General features: G+C 36.1%; 1 protein-coding gene across 1 annotated transcript in view; it reads right to left on the reverse strand.

The window, feature by feature from the left end:
• The window catches only part of LOC137850821 (dynein axonemal heavy chain 5-like), a 147,919-nt gene that overhangs the window by 65,817 nt on the left and 62,921 nt on the right, over positions 1-19,181 (reverse strand). Inside the window, exons 44-55 of the mRNA XM_068671256.1 lie at positions 18,493-18,627; positions 17,284-17,473; positions 15,435-15,652; positions 14,187-14,498; positions 9,677-9,766; positions 9,344-9,580; positions 8,633-8,800; positions 5,681-5,887; positions 4,355-4,684; positions 2,630-2,836; positions 2,300-2,542; positions 1,334-1,488 (exon numbers count right to left, since the gene is read on the reverse strand). Of these exons, the coding sequence (XP_068527357.1) occupies positions 1,334-1,488; positions 2,300-2,542; positions 2,630-2,836; positions 4,355-4,684; positions 5,681-5,887; positions 8,633-8,800; positions 9,344-9,580; positions 9,677-9,766; positions 14,187-14,498; positions 15,435-15,652; positions 17,284-17,473; positions 18,493-18,627 (2,492 nt within the window). The remainder of the gene's footprint in view (positions 1-1,333; positions 1,489-2,299; positions 2,543-2,629; positions 2,837-4,354; positions 4,685-5,680; positions 5,888-8,632; positions 8,801-9,343; positions 9,581-9,676; positions 9,767-14,186; positions 14,499-15,434; positions 15,653-17,283; positions 17,474-18,492; positions 18,628-19,181) is intronic.

Here is a 19,181-nt window from a genome sequence, read left to right on the forward strand (position 1 = left end):
TTACAGCCATTGTATTAGGAACATTAGGAACGTCCATCTCTTTCCTTCAGTATCCATTTTTAAACCTGCTTCCTCCACAGACTCCTGTGGCGAGTTACAAAAGATGACTACTTTGTAAATACATGCTTTCAGCTACTTGCTTTTAGCCCACCTCTAGATAGCTTCAGCAAATGAATTTTTTCTAACCTATTCTGTGACTCTAGGCTTTTTTTTCTTTTCCTCCTTTATTTCATTCTTTCCCTCTGCCTCTGGGACACAGAAAAAGGCCTTGATATGTCTTTCTTTCTCTTTCCCCTCAGCAGAAACCTCATAAAAATGTTCAAAGACCTGATACATCTCTCTCAGGAAGATTTTTCAGTGTGTCGAGTAGTTTTCAGAGTCAAAACACACTGACAGCCCTGTAAACCCTATGCCAAAAGATAAACAGGTGGAAGGCAGTAGTTCCTCCCAGTCACTTCAGAAAGGTTTAAATGAACACCTTCCAGACAATTAAGTGACAATGCTGACAAAGCATTGCAGAGATCTCTTACAGTGCTCTTGTCAGGAATGACAGAGACCTTTTAAAAACAACATGCAGAGAATAAAGACAGAAAACAAGCAAACTCTATTATACACGGTTCAAATTAAGAATAAATAAATAAATAAATAAGTGTCCCTCTTTCTTCCCCAGTTTCTACAAATTACTAAATTCCAGTGCTACCCACTATTAAGCTGTTGGTGACAGTTGCAATCATACTTTCTGGGAACATAAGCATCTACAGCAAAAGTCATTATTTTCCCCAGTCATCAGTGTTTGGTCACCACACACAATACACCAGTATATTATTCCATGTTATTTTTACTGCAAAATGGGAAAAGTTAAACAGAGGAAGAAAGTGTCTCAGAAAGAGTGGTCAGGCATTGGAATAGGTTGCCCAGGGAAGTGGTGGAGTCACCGTCCCTGGGGGTGTTCAAGGAAAAGTTTGACCTGGTGCTTAGGGACATGGTTTAGTGGGTGATATTGGTAGTAGGGTGATGGTTGGACCATGATCTTGGAGGTCTCTTCCAACCTTAATGATTGTGATTCTATGATAATTTAGTGGGACTTCACAAGGATCCATTGCAGACTCAAATGCTGAAGGAAAGAAAGACTTCTTGTCAATGGTACAAAGGTAGAAAAATAAAGACCCAGGATCTGTCATCTACAGATTGTGCATTTGCATAGGTGCTTTTGGTTGAAAATGTAGTTTACAAGGAGGGATCAAACGTTTGACAGGTTTGCATTGCTTTAAGTTGCTTGTTTGCAGTTCATTTCTATAGCAAATGTCTATCTATGTACACTGCATTATGTTACCTTGTTAAAGTAATCTGAAAGCTCTCATATCCAGCAATATATGATGCTAGTCTGGTCAGACTCTGTTTTCCAGATCCACCCACACCCACCAACAATGCATTTCCTTGTGGAGTACGAATAATCCGTGATATTTTAATCAAGTGGGTGATTGCATCCTGTGTATTGAGAGAAAGAAAGAAAAGAAAAAAAGAAAAAAGGATGAACAGCCACAGAAATAATATTTATCTATAAAACATCACTGAGCAACTGATTTTCAACAGCTAGAGGCCTTCTCTGGAGCCTATGCCAAAGACTCACTCTTGTACTCATCAAAATCAACAAGAGATTTCCCCTGGACTTCCATGGCCAGCAGACCTAGCCCAAGAGAAATGTCTCTGTATCAAACTCATATGACACAATGTCATATGCAGTATTTGTACTAAGCAGAGCTGAGTGCATGCCTCTTTAGTGGACTGAAGGAAAACTAGAAAGGAAGAGGATTAACACCATCCTCCAACTTTTTAGCTGAGCTATTTATAGTCTCTCCAAGTAGGTTGCCAAAAGTACAATACGGGTACACTACAGAAATTTCTTATTCAACTGTTGTATTTATCTTAGAGAACTAAGTCTAAAGATGAAAAAAAAGAAGCATGCATCAAGAGACCTTTAAGAAGGTAACTTCTAGAGATGACAGATGACATTCATAATGTGTACTGTAGAAACAAATGAGTTATGTTTTGGATTATGCAAGGCAGGAGAAAGAAAAGATGGAGAACTGCAAAGAGATGGAATAATTTGTGGAAGCAAAGGCAGGTGGGAGACAGAAGCATGACTTTATAGATCTTATTTGTAAACTGCACTGGAAACAGGGCTTGCAATTCTGGCTATCTCCAAATATAATCTGATGGAAAAACTATAAGATCCATACATCAGTAAAAGCTAAGGACCAGGTGGGTTTTGTATTTATATAATTAAAAGCACTAATACCTTGAAAAATACTAAATCCATCTTTGATCCTCTGATGGTCTCGTTGTACTGTTGCATGAACATCTGCAGTCTTTCAGCCAAATAATCCAAAGATGGGATAGGCTCATAAATTTTAGGAGCCTTCAAATCTATATCATCAGGTTCGTCTCCAGTAGCTTCGGGGGCATCACGCAAAAAATCCGCAAAGTATAATTCTGTGGATCCATTTTCAAATAGATTTTGGCCATGTTCTGCAGCAGCAATCTACAACAATACGTTAAGGATTGCTTTAGTCATAAAACATTTCACCGACCTCTTTCTGGGGCAAATACTTTAATATTATTTGCCTACCTTTTTCATCATATCTTCAAACCAGTCTTTATCACTTTGGCTGGTGAACCTGTCTGCAATAACACGTCTGCATTCGTGCTGGAACAAGGCTACCAAAACACTGATGCTCTGGCAGACTTCAGAAGTAACTGTAAGTATTCCTTGCCAAATGCGGCTGAGGTCTCGTAAATTAAAGATGTAATGAAATTTAGCTGGAGTTGGTAACATCTAGAAAAGAATGTCATAATTTATGTTCAAGTAAGTACTAAATATTTGCTATCTAGACTTAAGCGAATACTGCATATTTTCAACATCAATGTCACATTAAAGCAGAAACGCATGCTTGTCATTTAAAAAGCAAAGTTAAAAATGAAGAAATGACAGTAGCAATGATGATCTCCTTAATTTCACAATTAACATCCTTCTTGTAGTGAGGGTCCCAAACTGAACACAGTACTCAAGGTGTGACCTCACCAGCGTCGTGCACAAGGGGACAATCACTTCCCTAGTCCTGCTGGCCACTCTGTTTCTGATGCAGTCCAGGATGCCATTGGCACACTGCTGGCTTGTGTTCAGCCAGCAGTTGACCAGCACCCCCATATCCTTTTCTGTCAGGCAACTTTCCAAGCACTCTTCCCCCTCTCTGCATGGGGTTGTTATGACACATCTGCAGGACCTGGCATTTGGCCTTTTTGAATACCATGCAGCTGGACTCGCCCCATCCATTTGGGCCATCCAGATCCCTCTGCAGGGCTTTCCTGCCCTCAGGCAGATCAATGCTCCCTCGTGGCTTGGCATTGTCCACAAACACTGAGGGTGCGTTCGATCCCCTCAGCCAGATCACTGATAAAATTGTCAAACAAAACTGTCCCCAGTACTGAGTCCAGTGACTGGCCACCAACTGGATTGAACTCCATTCAGTGTGACTCTTTCTGAGCCTGGCCATCCAGCCAGTTCTTCACCTAGCAAGCTGTACACCTGCCCAAGCCATGAGCAGCCAGTTTCTGCAGGAGAATACTGTGGGAAACTGTCAAATGTTAGTAAAATCCTGCTAAACAACATCACAGCCTTTCCCTCGTATATGAAGTGGGTCATCTTGTAGAAGGAGACTGGGTTAGTCAGGAAGGATCTGCCTTTCATAAACCTATGCTGGCTGCTTCTGATCACTCAGTTGTCCCATATGTGCCATGTGATGACGTTCAAGATGATCTGCTCCATAACCTTCTGTGGCACCAAGGACAGGATGACAGGTCTGTAATTCCTTGGATTCTCCTTCCTGCCCTTCTTGTAGATTGGAGTCACATTACCTAACCTCTGGTCATCTGGGACCTCACTGGATAGCCAGAAATGCTAGTAAATTATCAAAACTGGCTTGGCAATCTGTCAGGTCTTTAAATTTTCTCATAATCCCAAACATCTTTATAGAAGAATCCTACACAGCTTTTAATTTATGGTTCCTTATGTCCTTGATATTTTCTCAACCAGAAGACCTCTAAATGTTCTCATTAGCTATGTTTGTTATCTTATACTTACATGATACATTTCTTACATTAACTACATGTTTAGTCAACTAACTAGGTACTTGTAGCAAAAAAAATCAGGATGGAAGCATTAGACAGAAGTTATAGCAATAGGTCACAACTTCACAATATGAAGAATGAACACACACAACAGTACAAAAGCCCAGATCTTGCTCTTTTGTCATGGTCTGATGTTTCAATGACTTTGCAGCAGATGTAACATTACCTTTGCTTTTGTTGTTTGCCAGACTTTCCGAGCTGTAGATACTAATGCTGAAGCCAGTCTACACATTTCTTCAGGGAAACCTCGTTGTTCACAGAAATAGCCTTCAGCAACTGTTCGAAATATTTTATCAATAGATGAACTGGAAGGCAGTGTGCAGTTGTAGATTGTGAAATGGCGTTTCAGGCGCTGTGGGATGTCATTCCGACCTCCCCCAGGGTGAATCATAGCAGCTACAAACTGGATGTCAACCACATTTGTAAATTCACCTGGCTTCTCCAAATTGTAGAAACCCTTCTGTTCCATCAGCTGCCTTACAATCTCATTGGTGATCTAGTTTTCCCACCCCAAAAAAAAGAAACAGAGCAGTTAAGTATTTCAGGATTCTCAACTTAATAATTAAATAAGTAAATAAATAAAAGAGGAAATACCTAGTATAACAGAACAATAGACAGAAGGAAAGACATTATCTGTCTCTCTTAATCTCAGATATTCTGCTGGGCACTTCAGTAATTTATAAGGCCATGCAAAATGGTACCAAGAGTCTTGATGCAGTGGATTGGCTGCATTTAGGTTCTGGGTGCTAAGTAGTTGTGGACATTCAAGGCTTTCAAATGGGCTTCCATAATATCACTCTAAAGAAATTCGGGACTTTAAAGTTACACCCAGTCAGACTATATATTCAGACTGATATAGGCACATAGGTGAGTGACAAAGAATGGTTAGTTTAGCACAAAGCAGTCACACATCCACTTGTACAGAGGCAGTGACAGAACAGGATTACAGAGCTACACTAGAAGGAAGAATACGACTTTTCCTCAGCAGTAATTTTTTTAAACTTAAGTCAACCTTTCAGAGTACAGGTCTATAAAGTATTCATTTATGAATACCTCCAAGCAGCTCACTAGACTTGGATGTCAACTGTGGCATTAGATTTCACCTAATAATATCTGTACTTTAAAGCACAGAGTGGACAGAAGGAAAGAATCTCTGTTGGCTTCCTGGATTTGCACGCTTCCTTTCCCAGACTGTTTCTGAGTGCAGAGTTTGTAAATTCTGCGGGCTCTGCATGTAACCAAAACAAAAGACTTAGAATTTACAATGCTTGCACCAAATGGCTTGACGCTGGCCCTAATCTTTTGGCACTCGCAGCTTATCACTCACAATAAACCTGGCTTGGGGAAAGTGCTTTTAGTAGACATACTTGATCTAGTCAATGTTACAAAAATTTTTCTGAAACTTTCTCAATTTTGTAACCCACAGGTCAACACTTCCAACAGCAATAATGGTAAAACCAAAAATTCCCAAATGCCAACATATTCCTTTTACCTGATCACCCCATTCGTTAATCACAGGCATGTTGATGTCATCAATAAAGACAGTCATTTTCTTCCCCGCTGGAGGACCATAAGTGGTACCCATTCGTTTGTCTACGTAACTTTCTATGCTCCTTTGGAACATATTTGGCAGCGTTGCAGAAGAAAAGTTCAGACGCTTGTTCAAGTGAACATCAGGATCATACTTGCTCATGTAATCCTGTAAGATAAACCAATTTTAAGTAAAATGAACTGGTAACTCCAGATGAATTCAACTGACAGGAGACACAGACGTCCGGCTGCCATGCAAAAATCAGACATCTACAAAATCTTAGTCTTGCTAGTAACTTTAAAATGCCAAACAGCAGTTTATTTAAAGTAAATATACTGTCTCCCACATGAAATTCAAACTCTCAGTTAATGTTTTGTATAAAGTTTCTGAATATTAAAATTCATAAGCTTTTAACAGACTTACTAAGTGTTACAACAAGTAGACATATGACAACTCAGGATGCAAATAAACTTTCCGTTAGTAAATGCTGTGTTGTTTTTTTTTCTAAACTCAATCTATTAATGGTGATCTGTTACAGCAGTCTTCAAGGAACAAGTGAAAAAGGAATCCTTTTTCAAATTTACACTATTTCCGTACCTTACATCTAAAGCAGCGCAAGGGAACAGTAATGTAAAATGAAACCCAGCTACACCAAATTTACTGCTATTTATCTTTTCTTAATGAAGACAGGAGTCCTTGGGTTTTATGAATGCATACAATTCCCACTGCCATTGCTTATGCCCTAAAACAACAGAGTTCCATTTTTCATATTTAATGTGCTTTTATACTGGAACAAAAAAGAAAAAGAAAAAAAAGTAACCCTGGAGTGACACCAAGACATACATATATAGCAAAGGAAATGTTTTGTTTAGCAAGAATCCTGGGACATAAAATAGTATTAAAAATTCCAGATTTCCAACATTATTTCTTTTAAAGGTTCCATTCTTCCACTGTGATGACAAAGTTTAATATAATTAAAGTTCTTATCTTTATAACAGAGCTGACTAGAAATGCTTAGTACATCAGAAAAATAAGCCCTTATCATTGTTGATTAAGCATCCAAGGTCAATGCACCACAACCATGAATACAAAACCACTTAAAACACACATTTGTGTTTTATTAATTACAGCATTTCAGAGTCTTTACATGGTAACGGTTAATATACACAGAACATAAATGAGAAGCATCTTTGAAAAAGAAGTTTATTTACTGAGATTATTTCAGTTAGTTTGCTATCAGATTCTAGATGCAATTTTCAACTCTATCACACCAGCCTCAAGTTAAAATCAGGTGTTTTTTTTTTTTTGGCAATGCAAGAATTAAAAATACAGAGAGTGCCTTAAAAAAAAAAAAAGCTTTCCAGTGTAAGTTCTTTATTTTAATATATACTGATGCCTTACTCAACCCTTCAGATTACTACCTGAAGTGATCTACAATAAAACCTTTTCAGTTTTTCATGAAAGCAGATGCCTGTATCTGGAAATTTCTTCTCCACAAGGTATAGCAAAGTACAATTCTACAGAAGGTGACAGCAAAAAGTTGTAGAGGCAGATAACTTGCAGTCTTAACCTTAAACGAGGTCAAATATCCACTGGCACTTTTTGACACTATGCTCCCCTGTGTAAGGAACATACCCTCCTCCATAGAATAGACATGGGGTAAGCAACTCCCAAGAATCAGCTCCAATTATTTTTAGGGACAGGAATGGCAGCTGAAGGCTCGAGGTTGCCAGTATCTGGCCAAAATCCAGTATGTAGAATATCGAGACCACCATCCAGACCCCGCCTCTTCACTCTGCTAAAATAGTTCTCCAGCTGGTGCCAGGAACAGAAGCTGACATTACACCGGCATGCATGTTGGCATCAACAGCTGAACTGAAAAAGTCGTATTAATGGCTACTGGCATTGGTACAACTCACTTTATGTCAGGACTCAGAAAGCACATTCTTGGGGGGCACAAAATGGATCCAGATTTTAAGAAAGCCAAAGGTCACTTTAGGTCAGCGTTCTTCAAATATTTTCAATTTCCAGATCTCTACAGATCCTGCAGTAAGAGGTACAGATGCCTGCATGGTAAATTCAGCTGTCCTAACAGAAGATCAGCTTCATGTAGCTATCTTTCATTGATGAAAGAGTATACATATTCCCCTGAAAATCATAAAAACCACACTGAAAACCATTAAACTTAGACTTTTAAAATAAGGGATGTCAGGTTTGGTATTAAATTTGTTTGTTCATCTTTTTGTTTATTGGCTCCTCTGTAGCAAGTTATTAGTTTTCATATGTGTCACAAGATTAACTGGCACCATTTAGCAATATGGAAAATATGTTAATTTAGTATGTTAATTTAGTTTAGTTTTTTATTTTACTTCACAGAAAGAACAATGTCTTTTTCAGTGAAGGAACTAAAAGAGCAGATAATAAGCACTAATTTTACCCTCTGAAATATTACCCAGAGTAAAGAAGGAAGTTCTTTATTTCTCTACAGTTTGGCCTGTGAAGAATGTCTATGCCATAAGTGTGTACAAAAGATCCACTCACATGTGCTACCACTGAAAAAGCACAAGGAAATTAAAAAATCCTCCAAGAATCAACATTACCTTATCAAAATCTCCAGTTTGACTTCTCCAAAAGAAGAGAAAGCAGATGAAAGAGCATTTAACACATAATCTTGCAACCACGGTTAGCGAAGTTTAAAAGAACTCTCTAACCCTCTAGACTAAAGTATAGGTACTTATGTTTTTTTGCTTGTAGGCCATGTAAGTATTGCCTAAAGGACTCAGTGAGAATGCTATTATGTAACAGAAAGACAAATCAAACTCTTTTACTTCCATTCAACCATTTGTGACGTCAATTATTTTTATTGCAGTGTTATCATACAAAAGATATTATTTGGTTTTCCATTCCACCTACCTTAATCATAACTGTTTTTGCTGTTCCCTGTTCCCCAATCAGCAAAACAGCTTTTCCTTGCTTCATGATGGTGTGCATTAGAAAGTCTGTTCGTACACTGTCTACGTTTGGAACTAGAATGGAAGTATATTCCAGTACTGAATCTTTAGGGTAAATATATTCAGGGACCTGTGTAAGAAAGGTATGGAAAAGTCTGAGGTTTTCTACATCACCTCACAGGCACTTTGCATCGAACACAAAAACAAACGCACTGTATATCAGCAAAACATTTCTTCCTGAAAGCCAAGCATCCATTTATAACCACACGGTACCTTGCTAAGCTTTTCTAAAAAGGTGTTAGACTAATGGGATATTTTCACTTCACTATTCTCCAACACATGAAGATACATGAAGATAGCCTTTCCTTGCTGGGAGATCTTAAACACTAGGGTGACAGACAGCAGACAAAGCTAAGGTAACTCTTTTGTTTCACTTCCAAAGCCATTTCAAATGTATGTTCCCATTCTCTGAAAACAGGTATTTATGGAGAAAAGAAAGAAAAAGACAAAAAAAAAAAAAACTTTCACAAAGGAAACTCTTTGAACATTTGGTAGGGCTGATCTTCTTAACTGAATTATGGAGGGCTTTAAACGATAAAATAATATGCATCTTCCCAAATACATCTATCTTTTACACTCATTGAGAAAGCTTAGCATGTCCCAACATACTAACCTTCTTTGACCAGTGCTCCCACTGGCCACATGAATTAATTACAAATTCAAACATGGTTTCTTCTCCACTCACAGCTGGAAGTTCCTTCACTGCAGAGTGCTTCCGTAGGAACAGCTCCATTTTCAGCCTGTCATCCAGTTCCAAAAGTGCTCCAACAGACCACATTACAGCAAAAATGAACAAGCGAGCAATATGTTCCTCATTGAGCTGTTTCTCATCTCGGTCTGACAATAAACCCTGCAAACAGATGCAACATGTGACTACTGCCTTGCTAGAACAACATCCCAGCACAAATAACAGAATAAAAGATAGAAAAAGTGATGTCTTATCTACCTGTAGAAGGTCAATAGCTTGTTTGATGTACATGCATTCTAAAACTGGCATTTTTGGTGTCACAGAGGAGAAAACAAAATTGATCATATCCTGAAAAGGAAAAACATCACTTAAGGAATCTGTTTCCTTGTTTCAGTGGTATGATTTATTCTTAGACATAAACAATTTCTTAATTTCAACTATGTTCTCAGCTCTCTTAACAATAAAATTTTACCCCATTTCTGGAATTACAACTACTCAGACAGACCACAGAATTTTGCTAACAATAATATATATTTTGTAAAAAGTTGATTTACCACAGTCAGCAGAATTATTTGTATAAGCTACATACAGCAATTTTATAAAGAGCAATTTGAAGGCTGCTTTTCAGCTACATCAAGGATCTGCCATTTGTGCTCTCCACTGGAGATTTTAATCTACCATTGCCAGTTTTGTAGTGGGAAGATAAAAGCACTCAAACTGCTGTAATGATGCGTATATAATGCATGACCTCACCACTATAAATTTCTATCTGATCTGTTCTGACTGAACCATAATGTACCTATCCTTCTTGAAACTAGCACTCTCAGTTTTATGTAGAGCCATGACAGGATCCAAAGGGAATTTTATAACTGATGTAAGCGTAACCCAGACTTTTCTCAGATTATTCCATAGAGGTTGCTACCGTGTCTGCCTTTGTCAAGTATTCTGTAACATCTTTAGCAAAGTTGCAAATTGATGTAAAGTTCACTCTGAGATTTGCCGCACAGAACTATTCTGAAATACCAGTTACTATCTATATGCAAACAGTGTGGAAGATTCAGTTCTAAAGACCTTTAAAACTTGGACCTAAATCTCTCTGAGACTCAGCTTCTTCATCTGTAAAATAGGCTAGATATCTCAGAGGGTACTACAGATTGTTTAATAATTGGTTTGCGATGCTCAGAATAAAGATATTTCATAAGTCAAAGTATTCTGTTCTTTCAAGAGCTCAGTTTTCACCAGAAACAGTTTTACACTACTTACAATTCCAATGAGGTTTGTGTAACTCTTGTTCTTTGAGCTTATGCATTAAAAAAAAAGCCTCAGGTACATATATGCTAATACTTCATTACCAATATTTTGAAAACAATACATGACAGACAGAAGGATGCAAGTTCTAAAGAGCAATTAGCATGAATTAGCTGCTTATTGGGGTATTTTGTTTGGATGGGGTACTAGAAAAATTAGTTGGGCCATGGCCAATAAGCAAAAATTGTGACGAATTTGGATCAGGAACTGCAAAATGAAATATCTGAAAATGGTATCCCACCAATACTCCCACCATTACTGTGGAACTCACTGGTCTGTAGAATGCTCTTTAGAGCAAGAAGTAGGAAACGTACTCTAAAGGGTTAGACAAGCACAAGCACAATTAAATTATGCCAAGTTATTAATATTTGTAACAGTCATTTAAGCATCAGCGTTTAATATTAAAGCTAGGCAACTCTTTGGATTATATTTTCAACTCTATGCTCCAGAGGTAATGGCAGCCTTCACCCAAATGAAATTAGAGTGAGATCTGATATGGGAAAATATGTCACATCTGTCTACTCTGCTGTTTTTAGGACATCTCTGAAGTGTCCAGAATAGGTCACTAAAGGATCCAGAACATCAGATTGAAAAAAAAAAATAAAAGTGTGATCTAATTAAAAAATTACATTTTTGGGGGTTTTGTTTTTTGTTTGTTTGTTTCCATTTGAAAAGTACACAGGTGTGTTGACACTCATCACTCATGTTCCCAACATAATATACGACACTTATTTGAGCTTCACACTTTGCAGGCAAACTAAATAACACCACTCAGGTAATTATTTTAATTCAATTCTTTGAAAATGTCTTGGATAATTATTCCCATCAGCTGAGCAGTTTTATTGCTTACAGGTAGCATCACCAATCACAGATTAAAAAAAAAAAAAAAGGCAGTATAGCTTTTAAATATAAAAGAGTAGAGACTTTGGAAGGGGATGGAAGTTTACTTAAAATCACCCTATGATTTTAATGATTTTAATGAATGATTGAAATCATTCCCAAGCACGAAATGTTACTGAGAAGAACTGAGAAAGGGAGGGTAAAAGTCCAACCCTGCAATAACCATTTAAAAAAAATCCCATGAAAACAGAAAGAACTCAAAGATAAACCTGACTTAAAGTAAGGTTTGGGGTTTTCTTCTGTTTTGTTATATGTGTTGTGTGTTTTTTTTTTAATTTATCCCTGTCTTTTGGACTGTCTCCCGTCTTTTATATAAAAACTGATGACTTGTAAGAGTATTTACACTGCACATGAAAAGAATAAATAAATTATTTCCACTGAGTCATAAGTATTATTCTCTGCCACTTTCTTCTACATTATTGCTACTTGCTGTGCCTTCATTAATGATGATTTTGATTATATATATGCTTTCAGTGACAAATGCTATTTTTATTACCATAAATAATCAATGTTTCTTTTAAGCAAGTTGGAATTACTGTAGCAAGTGTCTTCTGTTTTTGTTCAATGTTGATTGCCTTCAGAAGACCCCTTTAGGCATACTTAAAGTCTAATTTTCCTTAGTTACTGTATTTCCATCTATAACCTAAGCTTCATTTTCTTCTAAAATATCAGATATTTGGAAGCTGCTTATATCTGTGCTTTTCTTAATACCAGCATTAAATTCACCAAGTCCTGTATTTGGGCTTTGACTACCATTGCTGACGCATCTTATTTCACAATTTTCGTTTTAGAATTTACTTATCCTTTTTTTTTTATTTTATGTGGGGGGAAACAATAACTGTAAAAAGAGCCATCTCAATACAAAAGTGGCATTACCCTCTTCTGTAAAATCAGTTATCACTTCTGTTATTTGAGCAGCAAAGATAGCTCATTAGAAGTGAAAGAAAGCTGACAGCATGACAGCTTTCATTTACATTTCGATAGTTCCAAATGCAGCCTTCAGCACAGAACTAACTTCATATTTCACTGTATTTTCATCTCTCAATCTAATAAAATACATATTTTCCTGGACTTTATTGCTATTGCTTCAGGCTTGGGTATTTTAAAAGTTGTTATTATGTTTTCAGAGCAAGTTATAACAAAAAAAAAAAACATGAATAGAATTGTGGCAAAGAAGCAGTAAATTGACCCACATACACATTACTTTGGAAGCGTATTTTAAAATTCATTATCAGAATTGATTCTCTTGCTGCTGCAGTAAATACTATGTCATATCATTATGTTATTGAGGTAGAACAAAATAAATAGCTTGTTAAACATTGGTTTTAAAGTAAATGGACGCTAAAATGAAACATATCTGTAAGAAGACATTTGTCAACATTCTAGGCATTCCAAAGTTATATTAATCATGGCTTTTTTCATATTGTAGAATAATAAACTTTCTGAAAATGTCACTCAAAGTTCATTACAAACTGCATTTATAAAATCCAACAAAGACAAAAAATATTACAGGAGAAGTCCAAGATATATCCAACACAAATTACACAGGAATATCAGAGAAGACAGTGAATGGGAATGGAACGTATAGAAACAAGCTGTATTTGTTCCAGAGATGTTAAGTGAGGAAATCAAAAGAGGATTACAAAGCTGAAAGAATAAAAAGCAGTAATTATTTCCATAAAAATCTCCAAAGAAAAAATAAGAATATCAACATAATTGGAAAAAAATATATATGCTACTGAAATTTATGCTTTTTGAGTACCACTGTTCATAACATTAATGAAAACTTTTTGAAGATTCATTATGCTAAGGCCAAATGGAGGGAAAGAATGTTCTGAATTCTCCCTGTGGATCTACTCATTCAACATAATTCAGTAAGAAAATGTATCAGAGAGACGCCATCTCAAAACTCTCCTTTGGAAGAGATGCAAGTGCTACCGTAGTAGTCCTCCTGATTTTATGTTGAGCTTCTAATTTTATATTGATCACTTGTATTGAACTTCAAAACACCATGCAGCATGGAACTGGCCTCAATTTATTTGAATTACAGAATATTTTTAAAAAATAAATAGTGGACCAAATGCATTCCTGTTACAACTGAAATTAAGAAAGATTCTACCAGAGTGAATGCAGCTTAATTTCCTTCTGAATTTACTTTATTACATTTAAAACAAACAAGGAAGTTTATTCACTCCCTTTATGTATCCTAACAAGAATTAAAATTGCAGTAACAATTACATCCATAGAGAATATTTTTGTTTTGACAACCTGCACTATAAAATAATCATGGATATAACAATTCACCACCAACTATCCTATGCAGACCAAACTAAGCATCCAAGTTATTCATCTGATACAGTTTCACTCATTCATCAATGTTAGAGATCCTTTTCTCTCTCTCTTTTGGTTTCTTTTTTTTAAATCCCTCATTCCTATTTTATTATGCAAGCAAACACAAGTAAATAATTGAAACAACATTTAGGGAGAAACAACACTTCATTAAATAGAGAGTAAGGAATGCTTTTTTTTTTTTTTTTCCTAAAATGACTAAATTAAGTACCTGAAATACAGTATTAAAGCAATTCCAAAGAACATCAGAGTATGTAGCAGGCAATGTTTGCAGCCAAGCTGTTAAAATAGGCTTCCAATCTAACACTGAAGAACTCATGAAGACCATCCCATTGCGAGAAACTGTTGCAGGAGAAGCATTGTCAATGTTGTGAGGTTCAAAAATAATTTTGCAACTGGGGGACATTGGAATACGATCTCCATTGGCCAAAGTCAGGGTCTTATTATCGTCCAGAACGGAGTTCAGATTTTCAATCCATATTGCATCAACAGGCCCATCTAAAACGATCCAAATATGTTCACCCTAAAAAAAAAAAAAAAAAAAAAAAAAAGAACACAAGCAAATTTTTGTATATTGACAAAACAAACAAACAAACAATTTAATCTCCGATTAAATCTCAGAATCTTGGATGTAAATACTGAATCATAATTTGGTGCTGATTGGCATGGCAGGAGCTGCAGTTCTTTGTAATTTCCTCAGTGATTTTAGCCTTTCTTTTTTTTTAATCTTGTGCCACACCGAAAAAGAATATTAAGGAATAGTGACAAAAGATAGTTTGGACTGTTCTAAGCATAAAGCTCTCCCTTTCTTCTACAAAAAGTATATCAGGCAACCTATCACCCATCAAAGTGGATGAAACACTTCCTTTTAAAGAAAGTCACAGACTTTAAAGGAAGTACACAGTCCTTGTGGGATGTTACCGAAGTACCTCACAAAAGGTTTCCTATTTTCTAAATGAGAACTGAATGAACATGAAACTTCAGAAGATTTGAGTGCAGCTATTACTCAGTGAAAAATCACCTGAAGGTTTGATAAGCAAATTGGGAAATATCTATATTGATTTCTTACCAGAGCCTCTTCCATTCTCATATTAGTGAAATAGAGTGGCAATGACATAAAACCAGACAGAAGATTACCTTTTCTGTCCTCTTGTCAAAACGTGAAGAGGCCTTGTTTTTGCATTTGAACAGTAGGGCTACCTGCTTACAGAAGGAAGCAAAAGTCTTTTCCAATTTATTTCTGGAACCCCTAGTGTTTGGGAAGCCTTGTGCTCTCAGGCATATACACATCATTTTGGCTTTTGGGTACAGACAGCTATTCAGACCGAGTGCAAAACTAACACTGCATTTTCCCAATTGATTTTATAACTATACTCTTTCACATAAACGACAGATAATGAGACCTTATAGAAAGAGTATTAAATGCCCTTATTAACTATCATGATAGAATATCCATTACCTTCTTTGCTTTTAAAGTTTTTCTCCATAATGTAGAGAAAATGCCATCTGTCCAGTCATTTGTAGCAACATCAAGGGTACCAAACATCTGGGAAGCTGTGATTGCCTTTGGGTTCATTCTCATCTCTTTATGAGGTGCACCACAATCTGTCATTGCTTTCATCAAAATATTAATGCATTTTGTCTTTCCTGCACCAGTTGGACCTAGAGTCATCATACCTTAAAACAATAAAAACATGGTTTAAAATGAAATCTCATGCTACCCTTTAATGACCCTTTGCATCAGTGATCCCCCTTTTTTTTAATCAAAAGCCAATACAAAAAAGATGTTTCTCACTCCACTTACTCTGTGTTGGCTGAAATTGAATTTAAATATTATTAAAATGCCTCTAAAAATGCCTGCCCTATTATGGCAGGCAAGCCTATATGGGTCTGTATCCTCCCTCAGGCAGTTCTGTTCCTTTTTCTAATTGGAAAACACAACTGACTTTTGATGTTCACATACAGTGACATTGACACGACTGGTGGTAAACAAAAACAGTAATTTCTAAATGTGTTTAATGAGAAAGAGTAGTTCCCTATGATACACAAAACTAAGCATATCTTTCTGAAGCAAATAAAACAAAAATACGCACCTGCATCCATCTGTGCTGACATTTTAATACAATTTTTTACATAAAAAAGTCAGCAATAACTACACTTCTAATTTCATCAGTGTTTACACATATTGCCTGAGGAAAATAAGTCACATCTTTAACAACAAATTGAGCCTACAGTTGATACTCTTTAGTTGTATTTTCTAAATAAACTATTCAAGAGGCCCAGTGTCTGTACAAAAGTAGATGGAACTTTCAAAGTCACGGTTGGGAGTTAGATAACTCCTGCTACCCTAGTGGCAACTGGACAACACAATCCTTATTTGGTTTTGGAAATGAGTTCAGCAGAATGATGGAAGAAATAATCAAAACCCAATTTATAAACCTAATCTGATACAATGCAGACTGCCTAGTGTTTTCTCTAAAGTGAGCTGAATGTTAATTTAGTTAAATTTCCTTTATATTTTCTCCTTCACAGACTAAAAAATCCTAGGTTGTTAGAGTCTTGGGAAGAGGAGGAGAGCATTTCAAAGAGAGGGCTTTTTTTTTTTTTAATTCAACTATGAATTGTAAACGTGCTTGTACTACTGTTTTTGGTATCCTTACTAGGACAGAATAAACCTTACTCATCAGCCTTTTGTGGACAACAAAAATGGATTCTAATGGAGGCATATAATGCTTGAGATTAGAAGGGATCTGTGAGGCCATCTTGTCCAACTCCCCTGCTCAAGAAGGTTGGGGCATTTCTCCTTGGTTGAAATGGGCAGATCTGAACACAAACAACACTTTGAACTATAGCGCATGCTTGATTAAATTAAAGATTTGGGAGATTATTTTTGTAATCTTCTCAGCATCACAATTTCAGAATAACATTAGCCATAAGCTTCATGATTGAACTCTGAGGGCAACAGTAGTTTTCAGAATACCGAACAAATTTGGCTGTCTCTGAATTGGGACATATACTCTATATTTTAACTCACTCTATAGAAATTTCAATCATTCTGAAGGCCACACTCATATTACCCATAAAAATGTAATACAACAAAGCTAAAATTTCACTATGTGTGCGTTGCACAGAGAAAAAGAGTCCTAACAGTTTCCCATCAAGATATCCACATAAGCTTTAAAAATGACATCTGTTCAATTTCAAAAGACATTTTTTGTGAAAATAATCTGCACTCTGTAGCGGATAATATAAAAAAAAAAAACTTTATTGCTTTTATGCAGTCTCAAAACCTCATCTTGCATGCTAACCATGTCGGACTCGTTGAGTTTCATACAGCTGAATGAGTTTAAGAATCCACGGTGGATGATGAATAAGCCCTGCTTTCTCTGTCTGTTTCTGAATGGCTGACTGTAGTTCAGGATACCCAGCTTTATCCAGAGTAATTCCAGGGAATAGGTCATTAATGAGACTCATAAATAAAGGTTCATCTTCATCCACCTGTCCGGGATAAAGTAGAGAGGAAATACATTATTTATTCATTGAAATTATTATTACAGCTGTAAACAATCTTTAAGAATATGCCATTTAAAGGATGGCAGTATAAAACTGTATCTTTTCCAAAGCAAATATTATGAGTCAGTTTTATTAAGTGAATTTCATACTTTGCAATCACAAGTAGCAATTTCTAAATTAAATACTTAAAGCTTATAAAAATGTTAACTTTATAATAGAGTTTTTATCAATATAAACTCACACATTTTTCCATTTGTTACACAAGTCAGCAAGATTTATTCAAATTGTACTCTCCCTTGGATTTTTTTATGATCTTTTTCCTTCTGTAAATCACTGAAGCATGCCTATAGGTTTGAATGCATGTACCAATGTGCTGAATAGATTAACATCAGAAGCAGCGTAATTGGTTCCATCACAAAACTGGCTACTAGTGTAAATACATGGATTCTAGATATGCTATAACCTTTCAATTACAGCAATAGAAAGACAGACAAATACTTTAAATAGTAATAGCAAAAAAGATTACTCTATACAAGTAGGTGTTAGCTGCTACCAGTTACCTCACTCATTGCAATTCTTATGATGTTCTAAAAGGCAACAGACTCCAAAGAAATGTATAAAATGAAATTCTGGATTAAGAAGGATATTCAACGACACTATTAAAAGCTAACACAATGTATTCTTCCTTTCTCTCCTTAGATGGGGCAGAAAGAAGAAAAAATAAAACGAAACTAGAGGACCAGGTTATGTCCTCTAAGATCTAATGGTGTTTCTCACTTTTTTTTTTCTCACTTAATGCTACTGAGATATTTTAATTTCTTTCAGAAATAAATAGAGCTTTCACCATAACCATATTCTGATAAAAATTTAAAACTGCAGTAAAAAAAAATGCAAAGGGATGTATCCAACTGCTGAAGAAAAAGAGCTTTTCAAAGTGCATAATAAATACACTTTACAAATGCAAATAAAGTACTCTTTTGGGAAAGTTACCACTGTTACAATACCAATTTGGAGAGGTTCATGTCCCGCAGAACTCTCATCACAACGGTTTTCTCTGGTTCTTTGGGATTAGATCTTTTCACTGCTCCGAGTGTTCTTAAAACTGACAGGATATTTCTTAGTCCAAAGTCATAGTGAACCTCAAAATAATAAACAAGCACAATTGGTACCACAACAATTAAAGACTTTAAAATCAAGAAAGGGCTGATGACTATGATAACTAAAGAAATGACTAGGCTATTGAACTTTTAAGTATACATGTAAGGAATTTCACAGCTCTTTATCATTTCAGCTGGAGCTCCAGTTCTGTTGCTATCATATCGTGAAAATATTTCCTAGTGTTGCAACTCCATGACTGCCATGTCATCCTTTTGGTGGTAGACTGTCACTTTTACAAGTCATCTGTAACAAAGCTGCTGCTTCTATTGTTTTCATAAATTCATAATATGCCAGATGCACAAACAACAAAGCACACACCTTCAGACTACCCTCTGTTACCTGATCACTGTTACTATCTTCATATATGGTACAAGGATTGATAACTAACAGGGTCTATCTCTTGCTGATGTAAAAAGAACATACTGCAATTATACAAGTACAATATTTTATACGTAAGCCCATCTTATCCTGTACATAATAGCATTCTTTTCTGTGTATGGTTTCATAACAATTAAGGTATCTTCTTCTCAAATAA

This window comes from Anas acuta, chromosome 2 (assembly GCF_963932015.1).
Source record: "Anas acuta chromosome 2, bAnaAcu1.1, whole genome shotgun sequence".
Taxonomy (NCBI): Eukaryota; Metazoa; Chordata; class Aves; order Anseriformes; family Anatidae; genus Anas; species Anas acuta.